Source organism: Pleurodeles waltl, chromosome 7, assembly GCF_031143425.1.
Source record: "Pleurodeles waltl isolate 20211129_DDA chromosome 7, aPleWal1.hap1.20221129, whole genome shotgun sequence".
Taxonomy (NCBI): Eukaryota; Metazoa; Chordata; class Amphibia; order Caudata; family Salamandridae; genus Pleurodeles; species Pleurodeles waltl.
Genome location: NC_090446.1, coordinates 873,093,718 through 873,116,813, shown reverse-complemented (window position 1 = coordinate 873,116,813; position 23,096 = coordinate 873,093,718). Strand labels below are relative to the sequence as shown.

Sequence of the window (23,096 nt, the reverse complement as noted above, 5' to 3'; positions counted from 1 at the left end):
AAGTGAGACTAAACAATTGCCTAGGATCACACAATTTGGAAAAGTGGGTAAGCCGGGATTCATTTCAGGTTTTCTGGTTTCCCATTGTGTATTTCAGCCACTAGATGTATATCATTTGCTTGTCTTGCACCTACCTTGCTACTAATCCGCCCAGCCACCCCACTTCACCGCCACTGCCCTGGCATCAATGCGGCCCCCAGGCACGTCACAGACCAAACTTTTTGGCCCCTGGGAAAATGTTTGCGAGTACCCATGCCCTAGTACAACAAACAGGCAAAAGTTGCATGCACAGGGTAAAGAAACCCATAATTTCATCTAGCAGTCCATATTTATGTAGCTACAAATGAGGGTAGTCAAGAAACCTCAGTTACGAGGGCCTTTGTAAACCTTTACAGGGACGATAAGTATGCTCTGGTCACACTTATTTTGGTAGGAATCCCTTTTGGGTATACCTCATTCTATAGTGCAGGGCTCTTCTTTGAAAGTGGGTGGGCCTCTAGTGGCTTTGCAAATGGTTAAGCCCGTGGTGGAAAAACATAAAGCAAGCTAGGGAGAAAGAAGCAGAGAATCAGTAGCACAGCTTCACAAAGCGAGACAAAAGTTGTCTGTCTCAATATATCTCCTCCCCATCCTCAAAGAACACACATCTAAATCTCACTTGCAGGATTACTTGTGCCTGTGAAACCAGAACATTGAGACTGGTGGAGTGAAAGCCCAAGAGCCGTACATGCTACAAATCTTTGGCCATCGGCAGTAGGCTGAAAGGCATTTGGTGTTTTTTTCTTATGCTCAGATTTTGGTCAGCTAATTGAGACTTGGTTACACCTGCCACTACCATTGTTTGTTCATTCCTTATTTTTATTGACGGTCTCAGGGTGCGGTATTTCACACTGAAACAGTAACTTTGAAAAGAAATTCCTAACAGATGATAACCTCCTCAATGTAGACTTATGGCACTTTCAGCAGCTTGTTTAATGGAATCTAAGTTATGAGGTTAGATTCAACAACTCGAAGTTGGTCATGCTGACTTAATATATGCAGGTAGCTCATTGTGTTCTTGACACTATACATTAGAAAGCTAATTAAAGGTACATTGTACTTCTAGGTATTTGAAATAAGTAAATGTAGACTGCCTATTTGAATTTGGTTAAAATACATGGACTGTATCATCCAATTTCCCATTTTTTAAAATATTGACATAATGGTGTGTGGTGATCGGAATGTTGGATAGCTACAATGGGAGAAGAATGTGGGGATGGAATGGTCGGGCAAGGAGAATGTTGTGGGCGGCAGTTCCTGCAGGCGGTTGCTGGAGGATGTCAAGTTGATGTTGCTCCCTTCTGACAAACCTTGATTTTTATTAAATTGAGTTGGAAACGAATTTGTCTCGGTGGCACATTCTTTTTTTCACAAGGTGTATTCATAACTGTTAGCTACAAAGGCAGAATGACTGATCCCAGTATTGGTTACTGATTGTCAACATGAATTTCTCATGGGAAGCAGACCACCACACATGCTGAGTTTTCTGCGCGCCTTCTGTAGTGGGCAGCAGTGCTTTACAAAGCTATTTTCTGTTATCTAGAATCCGAAAATTGGTTATGACTATGCATCCATCACTTTTCTCATAGGGCAGTGCTGCAAAGAATATGATTTAGGGAAAAACTCATCAATTGCTTTCAAATTCTGGATGACTTTATTCAGGCCTTGATTTACGTGAATGGCCTTGACTCTGACTGGCATAGCATTAGACACAGCACTAGAACTAGACAGGGCTACACTCGATCAGCTGCTGATTATTTTCTGAATGTGCAGCCAATCCTCAGGAAGTTCATTGGGCGTGAATGAATCAAACTTCTTCAGGCTCATAGACTTACAATTTAAGTGATAGTGTAAGCCACTGCTGTGGCCATTTACGCTCCCAACACTAACCAGGCGATTACATTAAAATGAAGAGGCGGCTGTTGAGCCTGGGCATCGGTCAGGATACAGATTCAACCCAGACAAAACCCAGTTTCTTCTGGTGGAAATAGGTACCAGCTTTGTTAATTCAGTAAGATATCTCATTCCCGATATGTCAATAACTTTTACATTAATTACTGCCTATGTTTTTGTCAATTGCATTAAGCTTCTGAAACACAATGGCAAAATTTTCTATACTCAGTGATCTTACATGTCAGCATAATTAGTATTGTGCTGGAGACAAAACTGATACCTATCCATCTTTGTCCCTGGTTTGTTCTTTAAAGGAGAAGACATTGCAATTTCAAACTCCATTTGGAGTCTTATAAAAACTTTATGAAGGATACTTCTATCAGCAGATTCTTCCCCTTAAAATACTCCCTAGGCACCAGAGTGGATATGAAAAATTCCTCAGCAGTGCTCCTGCGTGCCGTTAGGTGTCTCTCTACCACCACGGAAATGACAGAGGGAAGCAACTTATAAGTACCACCCCACCGTACTGAGGCCTTCTGCACCTTTTGATACAGATCCGGTGCTCTGCTCCCACGTCCGTTGGCCTTTTGATGATTTTTAAGACATTCTAACCCAGTGTGCTAGGCAATGATGTCCCCTACTAAAACGACTGGGTTCAAGCCATGCCATGGATGCAGAAAACATATGGCACCCACAGACACGCATGAGGTGTGTCTCTGGTTTTTGGGCTCAGAAAATGTCTGGGAGTCGTGGGAAAAGTGGGGCAACATTAACCCAATGGTGATCTGGGACCAGGAGGTGAAGCTGTATATTGCTAGAAATAAGAAGAAGTCAAGACGTTTACGTAGGTCCCACTCCTTCTCCAGATTGTGGGTGTGGTCTCGCTCTTACTCACGGGGCCACTTACATGAGAGGTCTAACACGTGGTTGAAGTCCTCCTTTAAATTCAAACCCAAGCCTAAATGCAAAAATAAGAAAGTGAAGCAGGACTTCACTCACTCCTGCCACTCCCTGTTCAAAGAGGAGGTACGAGGGCGTTGTAATGTTAGTCAATGTTTTTTGGCGTCCCCATGTGCAGAGCCAATTCCCTGACTGATCTCAGTGCGCTCCAAGTTTCCCAGGCCATCTGTGATGCAGCAGAAAATCAAGGCCTTTGAAGAAGAGTTGCTGCAGTTGTTGTGTTCTTTTCTAGCACCTCTGGTGCATCTTTGGGTGCTGACTGACCCCTTAGGAGCCATTACTGCCCAGTTCTGACTCCAGTACAGCTATCTACTCCAGCACCCGAATGTGCACCAGGCCCCCACTCAATGCCAATGCTGACAGCACTGGATGAGGATCCAATTCTAATTCTGATGTCTGATCTAACTGCCGCCCAATCTTAACTGGTCACACTACAAAATTACTATAGTGTAACTGGCTGTCATACACCTTAATTCTGCACCAATGCCTCTATCAGGTCTTTTGCACCAACAGAGGCTCCATTATCTTTTTGGCTGTGACTCTGAACAGGATATGCCACCAGAGGTAGATGATGATTGTTGAGTAGGGGATTATGACCTTTTTCCTTGTATGATGAAAACTATATATGAATCTACAAGATGCCAAAGAGCTTGAAACCCTGATAGGTGGTTAAACTCACCACTTGGACAACCAACTGAACAGAGTGTGTCATTTGTGGTTTTGGTCCGTCAGGCAGCTGAGGTCCCGGATCTGCTCCTGCCTTCGGTCAAGACAAAGACTAATGGCCACACAGAAATTCTATAGCCTGGGCCGGCAACATCTGAGCTGTTGCTCCCCTTCAACAAGCCCTCACTATACCTTGATTTGCACTTACTTAAAACCCTGATCCTGCCCGCCAGTGCATAGGCAGGAGGTCAGGGATCACAGATTGCCCCCTGGCAACCTAGATTTTCTCACTAAAAATCCTCCTCCGGAGAGCCTGGTGGTTTATGCTTCAATCAGTCAGGCTGACTACAATTCTTTCCCCACAACTCCTCCGGATAGGAAGTCCAAGGTGACTAGGCATTTGGAAAATGATTGTTCTCTTCGCCAGCTTGGCACTGTGATTGTCAATGCAGTCTGTATGCATGCTGTCTGGGACATGGCCAGTGAGATCTTGCTGGTGGACCCAGAAGTCCTTAGGGACTCTCTGGCTCAAACAATTCATGATGAACAAGACGTGGTCAAGAAGGTGATTTGTGCTGGCCTAGTTACTAGTGACTGGCTGGAGAGTGTAGTTGACATCAGCGTTGTGCTTCACAGCCATGCTTGGATGCACTTCACAGGGTTTTCTGGAGATATGTAAGCCTCAATCATGGATATACCCTTTGATAGCTCAAACCTTTTGTAGTTGGACTAGTGAACAAACTGGACAAAAGTTTTGGGTGGCCTTCTTACCAAACATTGTGAGTCCTTTTCAAGTTGGGCAATCCATTATCCTGCCAATGTTCTTTTTCTCTTCTCACCTCTGGAAAGACGAGGAGATACTCCATCAGCTGCAACCACAAGGACTTTCAGCTTTTACATTTATTGTACCGACGAGCACAGTGTGAAGAGCAGCTTTTTGTAGGGTTCTCCAAGGCGAAGAAATGGAAGGATGTGCAGAAGAAGACCCTGTCACGATGGATTGTCCTCTGTATCAAGATCTACTATGCAGTGGTCAAGCAACCCCAAGAACATCTGAGAGCCCATTCCGCAAAGGCTGCTATCACTACACTTGCATGTGGAGTGGCTATCCTTGATATTTGCCAGTCTGTGATGTAGGCGTTGGAGCACACATTGTTGAAGCAGTACTGCCCTGACAACCAGGTCTGGTGGAAAGGACATTTCACTCATTTTGTCCTGTGGGACTTTTTGGTCTGAGTCCACACCACAAAGCCTCCACTTTGTGAGGGTACTGCTTTGATATCTGTTCTTTTTTGAGGAATCTGCATTTAGAAGTATCCATCAGAAGAGCAAGGTGTTTATTTTCAGTTAGTCTCCTTTTGGTGGATGCTCTGTCTAACTGCCGATTGCTCACCACCTTTCCATTTACAGGTTCCATGAAGTAGCCTCTTTTTAACACCTACAAAGGTACCAAGTTAGGAAACCCTACCATCATTAGTCTGGATAATATCCTCAAGCACTAACTTTCCTGGTTATCTGGGACCAGTATCTGCTCGCCACTATTTTTCCACAGTTGGAGTTGCGGGGACATGAGGTCTACTTTGTTAACTTAGATTTTAAATACCTTTTCAATGGTACAGATTTAAAATCATTCAGAATTATCACCCACATTTAGTATACTTAGCAAAGATAGTTTTAGGTTCCTACACATTAAGGATTATTTTATGCATATTTGTATTAGGTTAAAAATCCCTGCTCTTCTCTGTGGTTTGTAGATCCAAATGCTCATTCTTGTCCTCATATCTACTCCTTGCACATGGGGGAGTAAGGTAATGACTTATAGAGTGGGTCAATAAGTGAGCAGAGTGATACACATTAATAATCGATTTTTAGCTGACTAACATACTGTCCATGTATCTTTGAATTATAGGCTTTAGTAGTACAGGTCCATATTTGATAATTACATTGCCCAGCCAGGTTCTGACCTATGGCTTATGTTTGCCTATAGTAGTGTACTGTGACATAAGTAGAATGGAACCTATGAATTCCTATTTTAAATGTTGAGCAGGGAGTTGGACTGGAATTTAGACAATCCTAAGCCACTTTTCCCTCCATGTTCCAAGAAATCACTCTGTTACAGTCAGATTGGTAACTGCACTCAAATGGCACTGCTGTGAATCTCCTACAGTAAATGTATGGGAGTATTAGCTCTTATAATGTTGTGATCTTGAATATAATGTGGATAAAAGAAACAGTGGATTTTTCAAGGTATAGCTATTGTTGGGATGAGAATGTCCCATGGAAGATATACTCTTGACCTAAGTGCCCATCTGAAAGTGAAACTGATATACTGACTTTTATTTTGGCCTAGATGTCTTGCTAATTTAGTGTAAGCACAAAGGTCTAGCCTTGTCCTTGCCATGTGAGGTCCAGGTCCTGGTGTGACCTGAAAGAGTGCACAAAGTGTGCCTTCATAGTAGACATTGCACTGCTGTCTCTATTTTATTCACATCATCAAAAGCAGTGGTGGCAGCATACCTTGGTTTGTGATTTGTACTACTGAACCCTTTTGTGTAATGTTCTGCAGTTATGGAACATCCAGAACCTATCACTGACATCGTGTGTCTTGATTGCGTGTGTATGTACAGTGAGCGTTTGACACGTGTATAGTAGTCAGTCTGTATGTGAGTCTGAAGACTCAGGACACCGAGATCTATTTTAGATGCCCCTGATTGGGTCAAGGTACAAGACAAAGGGTGAGGATAACTTCCCAAGACAGTGGAGTGTGTTGCCTGCATTCCTACTGCTGGACAGTGGAGGCATCAGACAAGGAAGTGAGAAGAATGGAGATAGGGCAGTTTTTAGAAATTCTGTGTAGAGATTATTAACAAGGAGCTGCTGATTTGTTCTTTCTGAGCTGGTAGAGGTGAGTGGTGGGACTGTGGGTTTTGTTGTTCAAGGTTAGGAACTTTCTAGGCAGTCTCTGCCCTTTTAATTTGCTCTGACTACTACTTCATGAGGGCTAATGACAGCAAGGTCCACTTCATTGTGCTCCTCCTATGGGCACTGCTGCTTGGAGGCACCCCTATTGTCCGAGATTATCCTGGAATTGGCATTTTAAAAGGAACCAACCTAAGCCAGTTCTGAAGTATGAGACAGTGAGTCCACATACTCAGTCTGGAAAATATCTATAAAAGTGTGACCAATACGACCCTACTTTGTTCCAATCACAAGTTCTTGACCAACGAAGGGAGTGCTCCTCCTTGGCAGCCAGGCTACCAGAGGTAAGGAGACATCACCTGAAGTCATAACTTTCTGCTGGAAGGCACAGCGGCCTTCCTTTACCTTATCGTTTGTTCAGGGGCCTGGGAAGAACTGAATCTCAAATGTTGTGTATGCAGTCTTTGTAATATAGAGATTGAGATGGCTGAGCATGGGATCTAAGTATGTTAGTATGTAATTTGGTAAAAAACTATGAAACTTGTAATGAAGAAATGCTGAGTACTTCTCATGATAGAAGGGTATATATATCTATGTACCTATTTTTTTTAACAATGAGTATTCTTTACATTTATAACAGTACAATGCTTAACAACATGAAATTTTAAGGAATTTTCCGCTTTTTATATTATGTTTAATTTTACATATTTTATTTACTAACGTTACAAAAAAAGTTAAGAGGAAACTAAATTCCTTAGTTTTTTCTGTAAATCTCCAATGTTGGTGTTGCCAACTGTTGGCTCGTGTGGATAAAGAATTACCATATTGTCAAGGAGAATGATATGGAAGTTGTCTATGTGATTCACTCCTTACTTATAGAATCTTACGGTGCACGTTAAGTTGATTTTTAAGGTGAAAAAGTGTGTTGTGACCCTACTTGCCATCTGTTATGCCGGGACCGACCAATTATGATTGTGTCTGAACCCTGTAGGGGGAAATGGTTAAGTCCCTTGTGGCCTTCAGGACTGGTTTGGTCTCATGATGTGCAGGGGAAGAACTAATAAAAGCCCGGACGTTTCCTGCTTCTGGAGTATTCTACCCAGAGTGGAGAAGTGTGGCACAATGGATAGAGCGGCAGAGCCTGATGCAGAGATCTGGCCTGGGACCAGGGTTCAATCCCAGCCTCAGCAGGTCTTGGGCTCAATTCCCTTGGACCAGATAATTCTCACCTTGGTGACTAATCTAATTAATGGGTCCCACTCTGTAACTCTGGGCAATAGCTTGCTTAATCTCCACAACAGGCCTGACAGCGCTTGGGTGCCTGGCTTCACCCTGGGGGTTGCCCAGGAGTGGGCACCTTACAGGGAAAAGCAAGGAGGGGTTGTACAGCACCTTGAGACCCTAACGGGTGAGTAGTGCGCTATAGAAGTGCAAAGTTTACGTTTACATTTTACCAACCACCGAGTGTGTGTCAATCTTTTACAGCCTATGCAATACTCCATCTAAGATGCCAAGGGAACGACCCAACACCATCTGAGTGAGCGATGTAGCAGGCTGTGATGCTGTAGAATGTGGTGGGAGCAAACGTTCTATGTGCCTGGCATTAGCTGGCAACAGGGTATTCTAGTATGATGGTTTAGTCACCTTGTGGGGAGTGTGTATGCCATCTTTTACTGTAAGCTGACTAAAGAAACATACGCTCTTACATCTGGCTTGAGGCCTCTTCCTTATGTTGATATTGCTCCCTCTTTAATAACATGGATGTAGGAGAACTTATTGCTCTCCTGAACTACCCTGAGATAATTTCGACATCACAACCAACAGCCATATTTAATTGTATTTGCAACAACACCAATTAAATGGCATTCACTTTGACTGGTACTGTGTATTAAATTGGAACATTGAAACAGGGCTAAAGAAATCAAAACGCAGCCCAGCCTGTGACATTTTAGGACCATCCCTTCCTCCAAGCCAGTTGTCCCTAAAATCTCTACCCTGGCAACAGACCAAGGTGTGTTGAAGTAAAAAGTGCAAACATACAGGAACTCATTTTATAACCCACCACTTTGCGGGATACTTCAACTACAATTTGAAAACATTGTCTATCTCATTGAGCGCAAGAGATGCCTTTCTGCCAACTGTCAATAAAATACAGAAAACTGGCAACGTTTCACAATATGAGCTGCTGATACTACAACTATAGTGTGTAGCCATTTCCCAATAATGGAGCACACATTAATGAATATAGTTGTCTTGTCCCTACGTGTCATTTTCAAAAGTGGTTGGGAAAGGCACACTTTCAAACTGCAAATAGTTAACACTTTCAGCTCATCAACTTCTGGCCTTGATTTTGAGCATGGCTTCACAGCACGCTAAGCTAACAAATTTGAATCATCCTTTTCCGAGCTTGAATTTTTATTACCATCTCATAAGAGATGTGATGACTATGCTACGTCTGAAAAGTTGATTATTCCATAGAGAGGGATTATTTGACTTTTGTTCTCCTTCATATAACTCTTTCCCTTCAACCTTCATGGAAAGATCAATATCTTTCCTTGGATGAAACGCTAAACGTTTTATCACTCAGACATACATTTTTGCATTGCCCAATGTTTGCTAATCTTAACAAATGGCCTGCTACAGTCCCTCTTTCAAACCCTCCCTTCCCCATTGGTGGTTACCTAAGCTGGAAGTGTTCACTCAGTTATTTAGTATCTGAGCACAGAGCTAAGAAATAGCTTCAAACTATTAGTAGAGTTGGCCCACAAAATGTACAACTACTGCTAATGCATAGTTATTGAATGTCTATCCCTTGCAAGGTTAATGTGTCTGACGACTATTTGGCCATCGTTCTGTCTGTATAGACATACTCCAGTTGGTCTTAGGATAAGAGAGAGTGGCAGTGTTATTGTTAGCTAGCCCAGAGGAGGGAAATGTCCTCTCCCCTGCAGCGCCAATGATGAGGATAGACACATTAAGTTGCTAAATAAAAAAATATTTGTGCATATCCCACTATCATGCTTAATGTTGCATGTTATGTACCAGCAGGGTAGTTGTTGACGCACTTTGCCATAGTAGACACTGTTTGCTGTTTTGTCACAAACATTTTCATCTATTTATCGGTTTATGAGAGGCAATCACCTCTGCTTTTTGTATGTTTTATGTCAATATGGCTGCACCCCAGTGCTTCCAACAGTGCGGTTTTAGTGGTAAATAGGTTATTGTATAATCAATTATTACGATAATTCAAGATAAATATACAATTCAGTACCATTTAAAGATATATGACCTACAAAACAGCGGTTTAGATACAAAGTAAAATCAGCATGCATTAAATAAACCAGATAGGTTAAGATTTATAACATATTAGAGGGGTGTGGAATTTAATAAAATATTTACTTGTCCGGCGGGCAGGTTGGTTCATAAATCTACTCGTCCTGTAAAAAAATCCACATGTCCCTTTTGTGCCAATTAGTGTAGCGACAAATCATGGCAGCAGTCTCATTATATAAGAACTCTGATAATAGCCTCTCTGATTATGTCAGTTATCATACTATAGTAAAGTTTGAATACTAGCAATTCCCCTCATTTTACCACCTTTCTGCATATCAACATACTGGGGCTGGAAGTAGCAGTAAGCAGTAGTTCCAGGGTTAGAATGCGTTTTTGGGTCTGTGCAAACCTACTAACTTGCATGTTTTAGGGGTTTTCAAAAGGTCTTCTTTAATCTTTTCCCATACTGAGAAGGGTTGGAAATTTACATCTTGACAAGGGCAGAAGTAAAACATCTTCCAGGGTTGGGGAAAAAAGTGGTTGGAGGGAGAGTAAACTTGTAAGTGCCCAACAGATTTTCCCGTGAGCAAATCTACACATTCGCATATGCTCTTGCTAAAATGCAGTTTATAACATTTTCTAGGAGCACGACTTTCTGACCTACTTCTGTAAATTCTTGTAAGTTCATGAAAGCCGTAATTGTGTATTAATGCAAGGACATATACCAAAGGTGCACTTTTGTGACTTTCTTTAAGAATTTGGTCCCTCATTAGGTTTGAGCTTAACCAAGAACTTTTGTTTTAATTAAACTGTATCTCTCTCTCAGCCGGCTTCACTGTGAGTGAAAGCATTCTGCTGTTCTACAAGTAGCATATAAGCACACAAAGTAGTTTGCCACAGTAGTTCCTGGCACCGAACAATGTGTGCTTTTTGAGACCAAAAAATATTTTTGCTTTTTGTCAATGTTTGTTATGATTGTGAGGGCCTGGCAGCTCCCAAAACTATAAAGTTCTACAAAAACAATGTTAAAACAAGACACCATTGACAAAACCAAGCGGCTGACCACCAATGTTAGACCTATTGGTTTTGCCAGTGCTTGTTTATTTTCATGCGTCCCATACTCTTGTTGAAACTCGTTACACTGATTTTTCAATTATATGTACTTTTTGTAAATGCTAGCATACATCAATACATTTTGATAGAAATGGTATCTAACATTTCACAGTTTCACAGTAGTTTAGCAAAAAGTGTTTTTTCCTGTTGCATTTTTGTGAACTTTTTATTTTGAAATCAAAGAATCATCAATCTTGCTTTCAAGTTTCAGGAGATACTTGCATTTAATCAGAGAGTATTCTGGGAGCACTTTATGTAGGCTTATATTGGTAAAACTTCCTAACGTGTGTACACATTTTTTTACTGGAACCACTGTCATTAGTGCAGTCCTATTTTACGAAATTTCCTTAAAGCACTCACCCTAATAATAAAGGCTTTGCATTAATGAACGTTAAACCCAAGTTCGAACAGCATTAGCATTTGGACACTAATATTTTAACCGCAGCCCTTCCCTGATCCTAATGAGGTGCTTTAAACTGCCAGCCAAAGGGTTTGTGCTGCAGGTGGATAGGTCTACTTGTCACACGGGCAAAATAAACATGAAAACTTGTTGTCCTTGATCCTGAACAACATGTCCTGGGCCTCGGGCTATAGGAATTCCACACCTATGTATTAGTAGCTTGTTTAAGAAGAAACTATGCTGGGTTAAGAAGTTTCATAAGTGTACTGATAAAGGAATTTGATTCTGTATTAGAGCAGAGTTTTATGGCCTTGCTCACAGTCCACACATTAAATTGTCAAACAATTCTCCAAATATTTTGTTCATAAGTCTAATAACTTTGGACACAGGCAAAAGACATGACCAGTGAATTCCTTTTTATTACCACATTGCCTTCATATAGCCTAACCAGTGCAACGGGTGTTCCATTTTCCTTCAAACTAGAAAATTGATATGTACAATAGTCTGAATCATTCAAATTTCCATTTTTATGAAAATGTCCAAATTTGAGCTGATGTACAGCTGCCTTACATTAAAATAGGAATCCAAAGCCAGGCCGACGTGTTTGTATTTCAAAGATGTCAGTAGGTCATCTTTACATCCGTTTTCCAAGAGTGTTTTCTTTATTAATCTTCTACATGTACTTCTTGGCATCCCGACAAGATCAGTTAATTGGGGTGATTTTTGTTCATAAATTGTTTTTATATGTAGTGGACTGTCCAATCCCCATTTCCTAAAGTTCGTTTTTTAACTCTTCCATGATTAGCCACTTTAGTGTGTTAGACTTTGTCCTACTCCATTTACAGATATAGGGGGTTATTCTAACTTTGGAGGAGTGTTAATCCGTCCCAAAAGTGACGGTAAAGTGACGGATATACCACCAGCCGTATTACGAGTTCCATAGGATATAATGGACTCGTAATACGGCTGGTGGTAAATCCGTCACTTTTCCGTCACTTTTGGGACGGATTAACACCTCCTCCAAAGTTAGAATAACCCCCATAATTTTGTTTTGCTGCTGTGTTGTGCATCCACAATGATGAAGTTTTAATTCCAGGCATAGTTTGTGATAGTTTGTGAATCGCGGAACATAAGTCAAGCAAGGATCAAACAGCTAACATATATATTATATTAATTTCAGGTATTATTTTGGTAATGAAAACAAGTGAACCGTAAAGTAGTGATGGTATAGTCTGAAGAGTTAGCCTGAACAGTTAGGGAACTCAGTTACTACTGTCTTTGCAGACTTATGCAAAGTTCCACAAATTTAACACAATACTCTCTATCCTTCGCTCATCTTAGATACTTTTTCCACAATATAAACTAGAGGTAGTATCTGCCTTCCTTTGTTGTAAGAGGGTCCACATCTTCTACATTAGAGATGATTCACAACTTTAACATCAAATGACCCTTGTAATTTGTACTTGAAAAAAACTAAGGAAACTAAGGATGCCCATCAGACATCAAAGACATTCATTGTCTTTTAGGTAGTGTCTTTATCCCTAAAAGCTATTTCATCCAAGAAGCCTTGTTTCATAAGAAATACGTACCTACTCTTGTAGGGCCAGGATAGTTTTGGTCACTTTTCTTAGGCAGGCACTAACTGTTCATGTAATCTGCAGGGCAACTACCAGTGGAAACCTCATGCATTGAGCAAGCCCTACTAACCTAAGTTCCTTTTATTGGCTGATGCTCAACTTCATCTGAACATGTTCTAGTCCAGCGATGACAGCTACCAATATATTGTTGGTCTCCTATTTAAAAAAAATCTCCTGACACATTGGGAATGGAGGACACTGGATCCAGAACTAAGGTTACACCACTATCGCAGTAACCTCTGCTAACCCTAAGTCACATTTGCTCAAAGCAGCTTACACATCCTAATCCACAACTGGGGGCCAGTTGAGTCGCAAATGTGCCAACTGCCATTTGTTAAATATCTCAATAAGGAATACTGGCAGAAGGAGCCACAGACCCTGTTAATTTAACTCTTTTCATAGTTTACAGTATCACCTATTATTTTAAGAAGAGGGTGTCTGTATATTTTGTAAAATCTGCCCCACCCTGCTTTGTATATTTTCTCACTCCTGCATTTTGTTTTCCTACCACAGAACTAAAAAATCAGTGAGTCCATTGCAGGTGTATAACATTTGTACTGTGCTGTTCATCAGTAGAGCTTAAGCGTGTTGACAGCGGGTCAAAAATTTAAGGTGCAAACAAAGTGAGGGCGACTACAGTGTTGGAGCTTAGGCCTTCTTACCTTTACAAATCTGACAACACTGGCTGTTGGCTCTCCTATGTAATGAAACATCCAGTCCTCCATAACTGGATCCCTTTGCTTTTCAATAAGAGAAATCCTGCTTTGGGAGGTGTTTTTAAAAACAACAAAACTTTTGAAATGTTTGACAGCCAGGTGTCATGGCTGACAGTACCGTTCATCAAATATTTCCTACATTGACAGGAACCGTCATGATGGCAGTTCCTGTCAATGTATAGCTTTGTCAGCAGGCCCAGCAGACAGTTCTAATTTTGACAGGCAGATGTCCCTCTGGACGGAGTAACCGTCCGGACAGAGTAACCTCCATCCGCCAAACTTTAAATCAGGCCCTTCATTATTATTTATTCTAGTAAAACTGAGTAGTCACCAAGTCACATGAGTTGATCCGAGCTTGGTCTTATAATATAACATTTTCCATGTTACATCTGTTACAGAAAATATAGGGGTCATTCCGACCAACCGCCAAAAGGCCGCCCGCCCGCCCAGCGGGAAAGCCCCAGCAACGATGAAGCCGGCTCCGAATGGAGCCGGCGGAGTTGCTGGTGTGCGACGGGTGCAGTGGCACCCGTCGCGATTTTCAGTGTCTGCTAGGCAGACACTGAAAATCATTATGGGGCCCTGTTAGGGGGCCCCTGCACTGCCCATGCCACAGGCATGGGCAGTGCAGGGGCCCCCTAAGGCCCCACAACACCTGTTCCCGCCATCCTGTTCCTGGCGGTTTTTACCACCAGGACCAGGATGGCGGGAAGGGGGTCGGAATCCCCATGGCGGTGCTGCGAGCAGCGCCGCCATGGAGGATTCTTTGGGGCAGGGGTAAACCGGCGGGAAACCGCCGGTTGCCCTTTTCTGACCGCGGCCAGAATTGCCCATGAAGCACCGCCAGCCTGTTGGCGGTGCTTCCGCGGCACTCTGCCCTGGCGGTTTTCAACCGCCAGGGTCAGAATGACCGCCATAGTGTCTTGGTGCATCATGTTTCAGTTACTTTTGTTAATAAAAGTAATATTCATCCTTGAAGATGTACTACAGGACTGATATGGAGTTTAAGTGCGCTGGAGCGCACGCGGAGCTCTTCTTCCTGCCTCAGGTTCAGAAACCGCACGCACTCTGGTGAGACATCACAACTTATCACACCTACACTAGAGGTCAGCCAGATCTTTGGACTCAGTGAGGATTGTGGTAATCGGATTCATTTAACTCAGATAAAAAACAAGAGAAACATAAACAAATGTAAACACCATGACCAATTTGTCCACAGAAACAAAACTCCATACTGAATACATTTTCAAAACATTATTACAACCACAAAGTTAATGTAACATAAATGGTGCGCAAAACTAAGTTACAAACATACATAATAACCATAGGCTGACCAAGATGTCTATAGAGATTAAGCCTACTAAACATGGATACTATCAAACATTCCAAAAGAATAACACAAATGAATAGAACTATAATATGCACATCAAAATCAGATTTCAACATAGATGATGGTGAATCAGTAAATCATCAAAATTAAATTATTATTAATCAATTTTCAGGGTTGGACCATCCTTATTCCTACTACGAATTTGGACTTGCATGTGTGAGAAAGGACTAACATGCGGGCAAAACAAAGAAGAGATAAAAATAATTTGGAAAATCATCTAACTAGAGTGACTCACTTTAAAAATACAATGATCATCAAAGCTGAAAAGGAAACAAGAACCCACATTGAAGCTTATACTTTTCCTCATGGGACAGCAAACAAGAAAGTTTTGATGATCCAGAGCATTCTCAGCATCAGTAGACAGCGGCATCAGGGCAGTGCAGAACCGGAGCTGCACATAGGGCAGTCAGCAGTTCAGAATGTATTGGACATATTAGTACTGAACAGCATAAGTAAATGGGGCAATTAGAAAGGATGACTTTAATTCTTCAGAAGGCATCTAAGGGACACAAGGATTGAGGAGAAGAGAGAGGAGCACCACACCAGGGGCCATCAGCAAAAGCAACCAACTAACTGGGTCAGACGTTTCTCCCTAACTAGAAATGCCCACACGTTTCTGATTGGTCCTCCAGGTGGGCTCACCTTGCACACTTTAACCAATATTCAATTAGAATTTTAGATGCCCATTAGGTTTACAACTACAGGGAGTGCAGAATTATTAGGCAAATGAGTATTTTGACCACATCATCCTCTTTATGCATGTTGTCTTACTCCAAGCTGTATAGGCTCGAAAGCCTACTACCAATTAAGCATATTAGGTGATGTGCATCTCTGTAATGAGAAAGGGTGTGGTCTAATGACATCAACACCCTATATCAGGTGTGCATAATTATTAGGCAACTTCCTTTCCTTTGGCAAAATGGGTCAAAAGAAGGACTTGACAGGCTCAGAAAAGTCAAAAATAGTGAGATATCTTGCAGAGGGATGCAGCACTCTTAAAATTGCAAAGCTTCTGAAGCGTGATCATCGAACAATCAAGCGTTTCATTCAAAATAGTCAACAGGGTCGCAAGAAGCGTGTGGAAAAACCAAGGCGCAAAATAACTGCCCATGAACTGAGAAAAGTCAAGCGTGCAGCTGCCACGATGCCACTTGCCACCAGTTTGGCCATATTTCAGAGCTGCAACATCACTGGAGTGCCCAAAAGCACAAGGTGTGCAATACTCAGAGACATGGCCAAGGTAAGAAAGGCTGAAAGACGACCACCACTGAACAAGACACACAAGCTGAAACGTCAAGACTGGGCCAATAAATATCTCAAGACTGATTTTTTTAAGGTTTTATGGACTGATGAAATGAGAGTGAGTCTTGATGGGCCAGATGGATGGGCCCGTGGCTGGATTGGTAAAGGGCAGAGAGCTCCAGTCCGACTCAGACGCCAGCAAGGTGGAGGTGGAGTACTGGTTTGGGCTGGTATCATCAAAGATGAGCTTGTGGGGCCTTTTCGGGTTGAGGATGGAGTCAAGCTCAACTCCCAGTCCTACTGCCAGTTCCTGGAAGACACCTTCTTCAAGCAGTGGTACAGGAAGAAGTCTGCATCCTTCAAGAAAAACATGATTTTCATGCAGGACAATGCTCCATCACACGCGTCCAAGTACTCCACAGCGTGGCTGGCAAGAAAGGGTATAAAAGAAGGAAATCTAATGACATGGCCTCCTTGTTCACCTTATCTGAACCCCATTGAGAACCTGTGGTCCATCATCAAATGTGAGATTTACAAGGAGGGAAAACAGTACACCTCTCTGAACAGTGTCTGGGAGGCTGTGGTTGCTGCTGCACGCAATGTTGATGGTGAACAGATCAAAACACTGACAGAATCCATGGATGGCAGGCTTTTGAGTGTCCTTGCAAAGAAAGGTGGCTATATTGGTCACTGATTTGTTTTTGTTTTGTTTTTGAATGTCAGAAATGTATATTTGTGAATGTTGAGATGTTATATTGGTTTCACTGGTAATAATAAATAATTGAAATGGGTATATATTTTTTTTTTGTTAAGTTGCCTAATAATTATGCACAGTAATAGTCACCTGCACACACAGATATCCCCCTAACATAGCTAAAACTAAAAACAAACTAAAAACTACTTCCAAAAATATTCAGCTTTGATATTAATGAGTTTTTTGGGTTCATTGAGAACATGGTTGTTGTTCAATAATAAAATTAATCCTTAAAAATACAACTTGCCTAATAATTCTGCACTCCCTGTATTCTGGATTTTTTCCGGGAAGATGTGGCCATCTCGACGAATTCATACAATTCCACCAAAATATTACATGTATACGTCAATTCAAACTTTACGACTCTTTCCCACAGTGCACAGGATGGTTCTCACAGTTCTCATGTGAAATTAATAAGGCTTCCTGTCTTGTTCGACAGCTAGAACAAATACATTTTTTCTAGCTGTCAAACATAACCATGGATTCTTACATTAATACAATGGGACATTCTCTAACACATCAGCAACCTAGGAAATAATTCAGGTCAGAGGAAACAGAATGATTTAGCACTTTTCCACTACTGCTGCAAAATGAATCTTCAGGACTAGTCTAGCTGAAGAAGCCTAAATACGTATTAATACAATTAATATATATAAATCCTATTGCACACCTTACAATTTGAATCAAATATGCAAGCCAAATTATTTAATTGCAATCATTATATATGACATTATAAACAATTTAAACATGCATTTATTTTTCTGCACACATGTAACTCGCATGAATTAATTCATGTAATTAATATAAGTATGATTAATCCATATTCATTTAATACTCAATATACTTCATTTTTATTATCATCTTACAATAACACTTTCAACATGAATTCATGTCAGTAGTTCACTAAAATATAAATGCACAACATCTTTCATGGCAAAACGCGATGTCAAAAAGAAATGGAGGTCACAATGTCCGTCATATTTCAAACGTGCACATTTTTACATTTCATGTTAATTTCTCTGTTAGGCTTTTAAATGAAGGTTTATAAGTCACCACATGCCAACTTCTATGCCACTAATGTATAGGTAAAATTTGATCTCTGTCAAGTGTTATTTACTGTGTCAGGCTGTATTTGAAGTCTTGACTGCTCAACTTTGCAATTCCTGATGAGTCAAATACATAAGGGGACAAATGTGGCTATCCATATTATTGATCTTGGTACATCAGGGGTAAACGGCAGCATCCAACCGGGACATTACTGACTGCTGTACATGGCAAGAAAATGACTCATACTCAGTAGGGCAAACTGTTACTATATGTCGTAAATGAGTGTGTGGGGAAGGTAGTACTGTACACATATTTTACTTCAGTATGTGAATAATGTATTCTTTTGAATGTTCTGAGTGCATTAATAAAAAGCTTTGACAGTCATAAACCTTTTTACTACGGTTAAGAAAGCACTGGTCTCACCAAGGGAGGTATAGATGATGGAGAAGTCTAACCACCGAGAAACCTTAAATAATCACGTATACTTATAGTTCCGGTAGTATGAATACATATGAAAAATGGGAACAAAAGATTAACAAGAACTAGATACCCGACTGCTATTACTCTGGTACTTAACCACTACCAAGCATCCGGAGGTCTCTGGATAGCTAAGGGTCACACATAGTGCTTTACAGTAAAAGTGGATCAATGTAGAAGCTATGTCATTAAAAGAAAGTCATTTTGGGGGAGCACGAGGTGGTTATTATTAATGTGGAGCTCCACCGAGTGGAACTTTTTCTGTCTGATTCAGCGCTTTAAAGCTAACCAACCTTGTCGCCTGATGAAAACATACGGTTTAGATAAAATTCACAGTGGGAGGGATGGAATTAACTCAGCAGTTTTGGTGAGTGTTAGTCTTCGCGTCCATATAATTATTTTAACATACTGTTAAAAATGCCTGCCAGGAATACAAAAAATGATCTGTCTTACGTGGTTTTAACCTCAGAGTTAGTATTTCATACTGACTTATAGTGTCAGAAACAACATTTAACAAGTGCCCAACTACCTCTGAAGTATAATTGACATCAGCATAAATAAGATTGTTTCAAAGATTCTCAATTTCTCAATAACCGAGAATCACTGCCCGCACCACCTGGTGTTACTTTCCGAATCCTTGTCTATTACCTTCTGCAGCTCACGAGTAGAAGTCAATGTGGATGGGAGCGCCTGCCACCCTCCTCCATGTATTTCACAGCACTAGAAGTGGCGGGTGGTACAAGCTGGTGGAGGCAGTTCTAGGTCTCTAGCTGTAATAGCCAGCACTTAATATGTAAGTACTGCCCAGTAGAAGACAGAAGTACAGCTGCTCATTATCTCAGCGGAACCCTGAGCTCTCCATCAAGCATCTTGCAGCAGAGAATCCAACACGTTTATAATCTGACTGCCAGGTGCATTGAATGTGTGTCTAAAAGCTGTGGGTAGTGGGAGAGCTGTATCAAGAAGATATACATGTTTTGTTACAGAAACACTGCTTTTATCCAAGATGTGTTTGAATAGTGCATAAAAAATCCCCAATATCCATTTCTAACTTGTTTTATGTTTTTTCTCTTTCATTTTCTTTTCTCTGGCGTTCATTAATGTTTCTCCCACACCTCATCCGTTAAACGCTATAATGTTATTTTCTTATTTCTCGCTTGTTTCGTCTTGTTCTTACTTAACTCTTGTCCATTCCTGGCTCACTTTGCTTCTTTTTAACCACTCCTTTGTTTTGTGATATCTTTACATTTCCCTCCTGCTTCTTGGATTCTTTTTTCTTGCCTGCTCACCATTTTCAGGTGTCCCGCGAGCAGAATCTTCAGCTTTTCTTGCAGGACACCACACTCTTCTCTCCAACACCAGCTCAACAGTTCCAAACTACAGGGACTGACAAGGTACGTCTACAAGGAAAGATCCGAGTTGTTTTAACTACTTGCTTCGAGTGCTGTATATTAAAGACTGATACACCCAACAGTTTAAAATATATCATGTTTTGCCTACATTCAGAGGTTATCACAGTGAAAATGTGGCCATATTTAAATAGCTTGCTCATTGATTTTGGTTGCGTCGGCAGGTCGTTGTCACAAATGGGTCTGGGCTAGAAGGGACTCTATCGAGCTCCAAGGCCACCGAAGACATACCTAGTTTATTTGTGGATGTTATCTGACTGTTGCCCAGGGCGTGGTCAGGGTGGATCAGAAGGAGGGACCACTTTACCTTATCCTAAGTAGATCACTACAGAGGCACCTAATGCACCTTTATTTATAGCTCTACTTTAAACACTTTACAATTCTTCCTTTGTAGGTGTGTCACCTGGAGAACCAGACCAGCAGCCGGAATGAAGAGAGTGGTCTGGATAAAGAAGCTCGGAGATGGGCAACTCGAGCTGCTCGGGATTACAAGATGAAAGCTCACGGGGATCGGGTATGTGCTGTGTGAACTCTGGGGGTGGGGGTTGCTGGCTGAACTCTATTAGCTGGTAGCCATTAGCTGAACTCCGGAAGCAGGTATGTGCCAGCTGAACTCTCCTTGAGGAGGCATGGCAGAGCTCTGGTAGCAAATGCACATAAATTGACCTGGAGATGCAACCAGAATGCCTTCAGGCTGGTCTGTTGTAGTCTTGTGTGTACTCTCTCAAAACGAGGGGGTTAGCCCCTCAAATGAGGTTTCATGTTTATCAAACTGATGGAGTATTTTAGCCTCATGTGCAACCTGTGGGTTTGCTGATCTAATAAAAAGCCCACTCTATATATATTGCAAGTGGTAGATCTAGTTGATATCTGTACTGTTACAACCCAGGCTTACAAATCATACCTTCTTCACTTTAAGAATTATACCATCAGAGTATTAATTCAGTAAGAATGCAATGGAGTCAGTGACTTTGAAGGATGAGCAGCCGTATTACTCGGTGCCATCACTGCCACACCACCAGTTGATGACAGGCATAGTGTGCATTGCTGCATTTGCACTGCCAGTGCTGTATTCCTTCTTTTGACACAAGCCTGTCAATTAAGTATATTACATCAGCAAAACAAAAGTCTACACCTGTAGCATTGTTCTCTTTCTAGTTTGGATAAAAGAGGCCACTTTCTGCTCTGTTCATTCAGCAAGAGAGAATTGGTCCTGACTAAAGAGTTTGGATGTGCATAGATGAGGCTACAAATCTTGAGATTAGGGAGCACGATTTGTCTATGAACAGAGTTTGATATGAATCAAGAAGTGCATAGGGCGTACAATGCTTAGCTCAGGGAGAATGGCATTGGCTAGCAATGAAAAGCTCCTGTCGCATATGATAGAGAGCGTCAAAGTGAAGAGCACGGTCTGATGCCCGTTTGATTCAGAAAGGGGATGGAAAAAGCGGCTTTAGGTTGTGGTGCCTCGTTTGACCTCTACTGGGGCCTTTGTTATAAATGGTCACTTAATTCCGATTACTCCACTTACCGACGCCTATTGGCACAGCATAACTTCATGAGAACTGGCTTATCAGGGCAAACCTCACTTTTACCATTTGGACGTCATTGGCCTTTTCTGAGGCCAAAACTTCACTTGCTCTGGAAGGCACACCTTTCCCTTAGTGCCCACTTATATATTCATCGATTCTTGCCTAAGCCTTGATAAAGTCTAGGAGATGAAACACGTGTCGGCTGTTTGCTGTATATTGGGCAGATTGTGATACATAGGGTAATTGGCCAGAAATTGACCATAACCGTTCATGTTGTGAATAAATTCCTACTTTCATCCACGTTTTGGGCTTCGACTCTGATTGAACTACCACTTGGATCAACCACACAGGACTGCTTGCGGTGTGCCCTGGCATTTTGCATATATTCTTCATAACTACTAACTGTTCCCCAGTCAGTGGTTTTTTGGACACCTCTGGTGGTAAGGTGCCCTGCCGGGTTGGCACCCATCATATTTTCATCACTTGATATGATAAAGGACTTCTTTGTATGGACATTGTACTAACATTTATATGGATGTGCGAGCATTGTGCCATTTACACCTGTTCTTTCTTGTGTCGAACTTAATTCCGATTTGGCAGGTAAGAGTATTTACTGTCCCACCTGAAATTATGAGATCCATGGAAACAGCTTAGATATGTTTTAACTGCAGATTTCAGCAACTGAAAGCAGCTAAAATCTCGGGATATAAGTCAGGCCAAAATAAGGAATTACCGAACCTGACACACAAATACAGATCCCCCTGGTAATTTCTTATCTCTTAGTGCACCCCTGGGGTCCAACTCTTCCTGGGCTGGATTTTCCCCAGCCCGACAATTACTGCCACTAGCAAACAGTATCTGTAACTTTGAAATTGGGAAAGTATTGCATGTTTTCCACTTGTAATGAGGGCCTTAGTAGCATATTTCTGATTATTTACAGGGCAGACGGTCAGTAGTATGCAGATTGTGCATAAGGTGGGGGTTGTGAAGTCATGGAGGATGGTTGAGTTAAAACTTACTAGTAAAATCTGCTCTTTCTTGTTACTTTACAGATTCTGCAGAGGCTGGAAGCCAGAAGGCTGCAGGTTCCTGAAGAAGAGATATCCGGCACGGAGCAGAGGATGGGAGAAGTACGAGAAAGTATTCGGAAAGCTGAGGTAGGTCTTGGTGTTTTTTATTTCTTTCTCCTGCCTCCTTGCTTCTCCCTTCTGCCTCCTCTTCGCTTTGATAACATGGAAAAGTCATAAGAAAATAGAGGGTTCCCCAACCTGGGTGCTCAGCTTATGCTGTGTTTTCTTCCAATGTAGATTTGTCCGCCAAAAGGTCAGGCTCTGCTTGAGTGCAGGCCCTCTCAGCTCTGATATTTAGCATGATAAGCAAGTTGTGGCAAATATATTCTGTTTAGATAATCATGAGCTGTCTCGGGATGGTGGCTAAATGAACACGTGTCACGGTTGTCATTTCTTAGTTTCGGTTTAATGACCTAATTCTACATTGGGAGTGTAAGTAAACAACCTGCCCAACTTGGAAAATGGAGCAGACATTTTGTAAAACTAATATGGCCATTTGTGACCAGGAAACTTATCTTGTTCCATTCTGATACTGCTTCTAGCCAAGATTTCATCCTAG

At 41.6% G+C, this 23,096-nt stretch overlaps 1 protein-coding gene across 2 annotated transcripts in view; it reads left to right on the top strand.

Moving 5' to 3' along the window:
• The window catches only part of FCHSD1 (FCH and double SH3 domains 1), a 310,185-nt gene that overhangs the window by 186,413 nt on the left and 100,676 nt on the right, over positions 1-23,096 (top strand). For both annotated transcript variants that reach the window (XM_069199479.1, XM_069199478.1), the window contains exons 10-12: positions 19,825-19,920; positions 20,330-20,449; positions 22,520-22,624. In XM_069199479.1, coding sequence (XP_069055580.1) covers positions 19,825-19,920; positions 20,330-20,449; positions 22,520-22,624 — 321 coding nt within the window. The remainder of the gene's footprint in view (positions 1-19,824; positions 19,921-20,329; positions 20,450-22,519; positions 22,625-23,096) is intronic.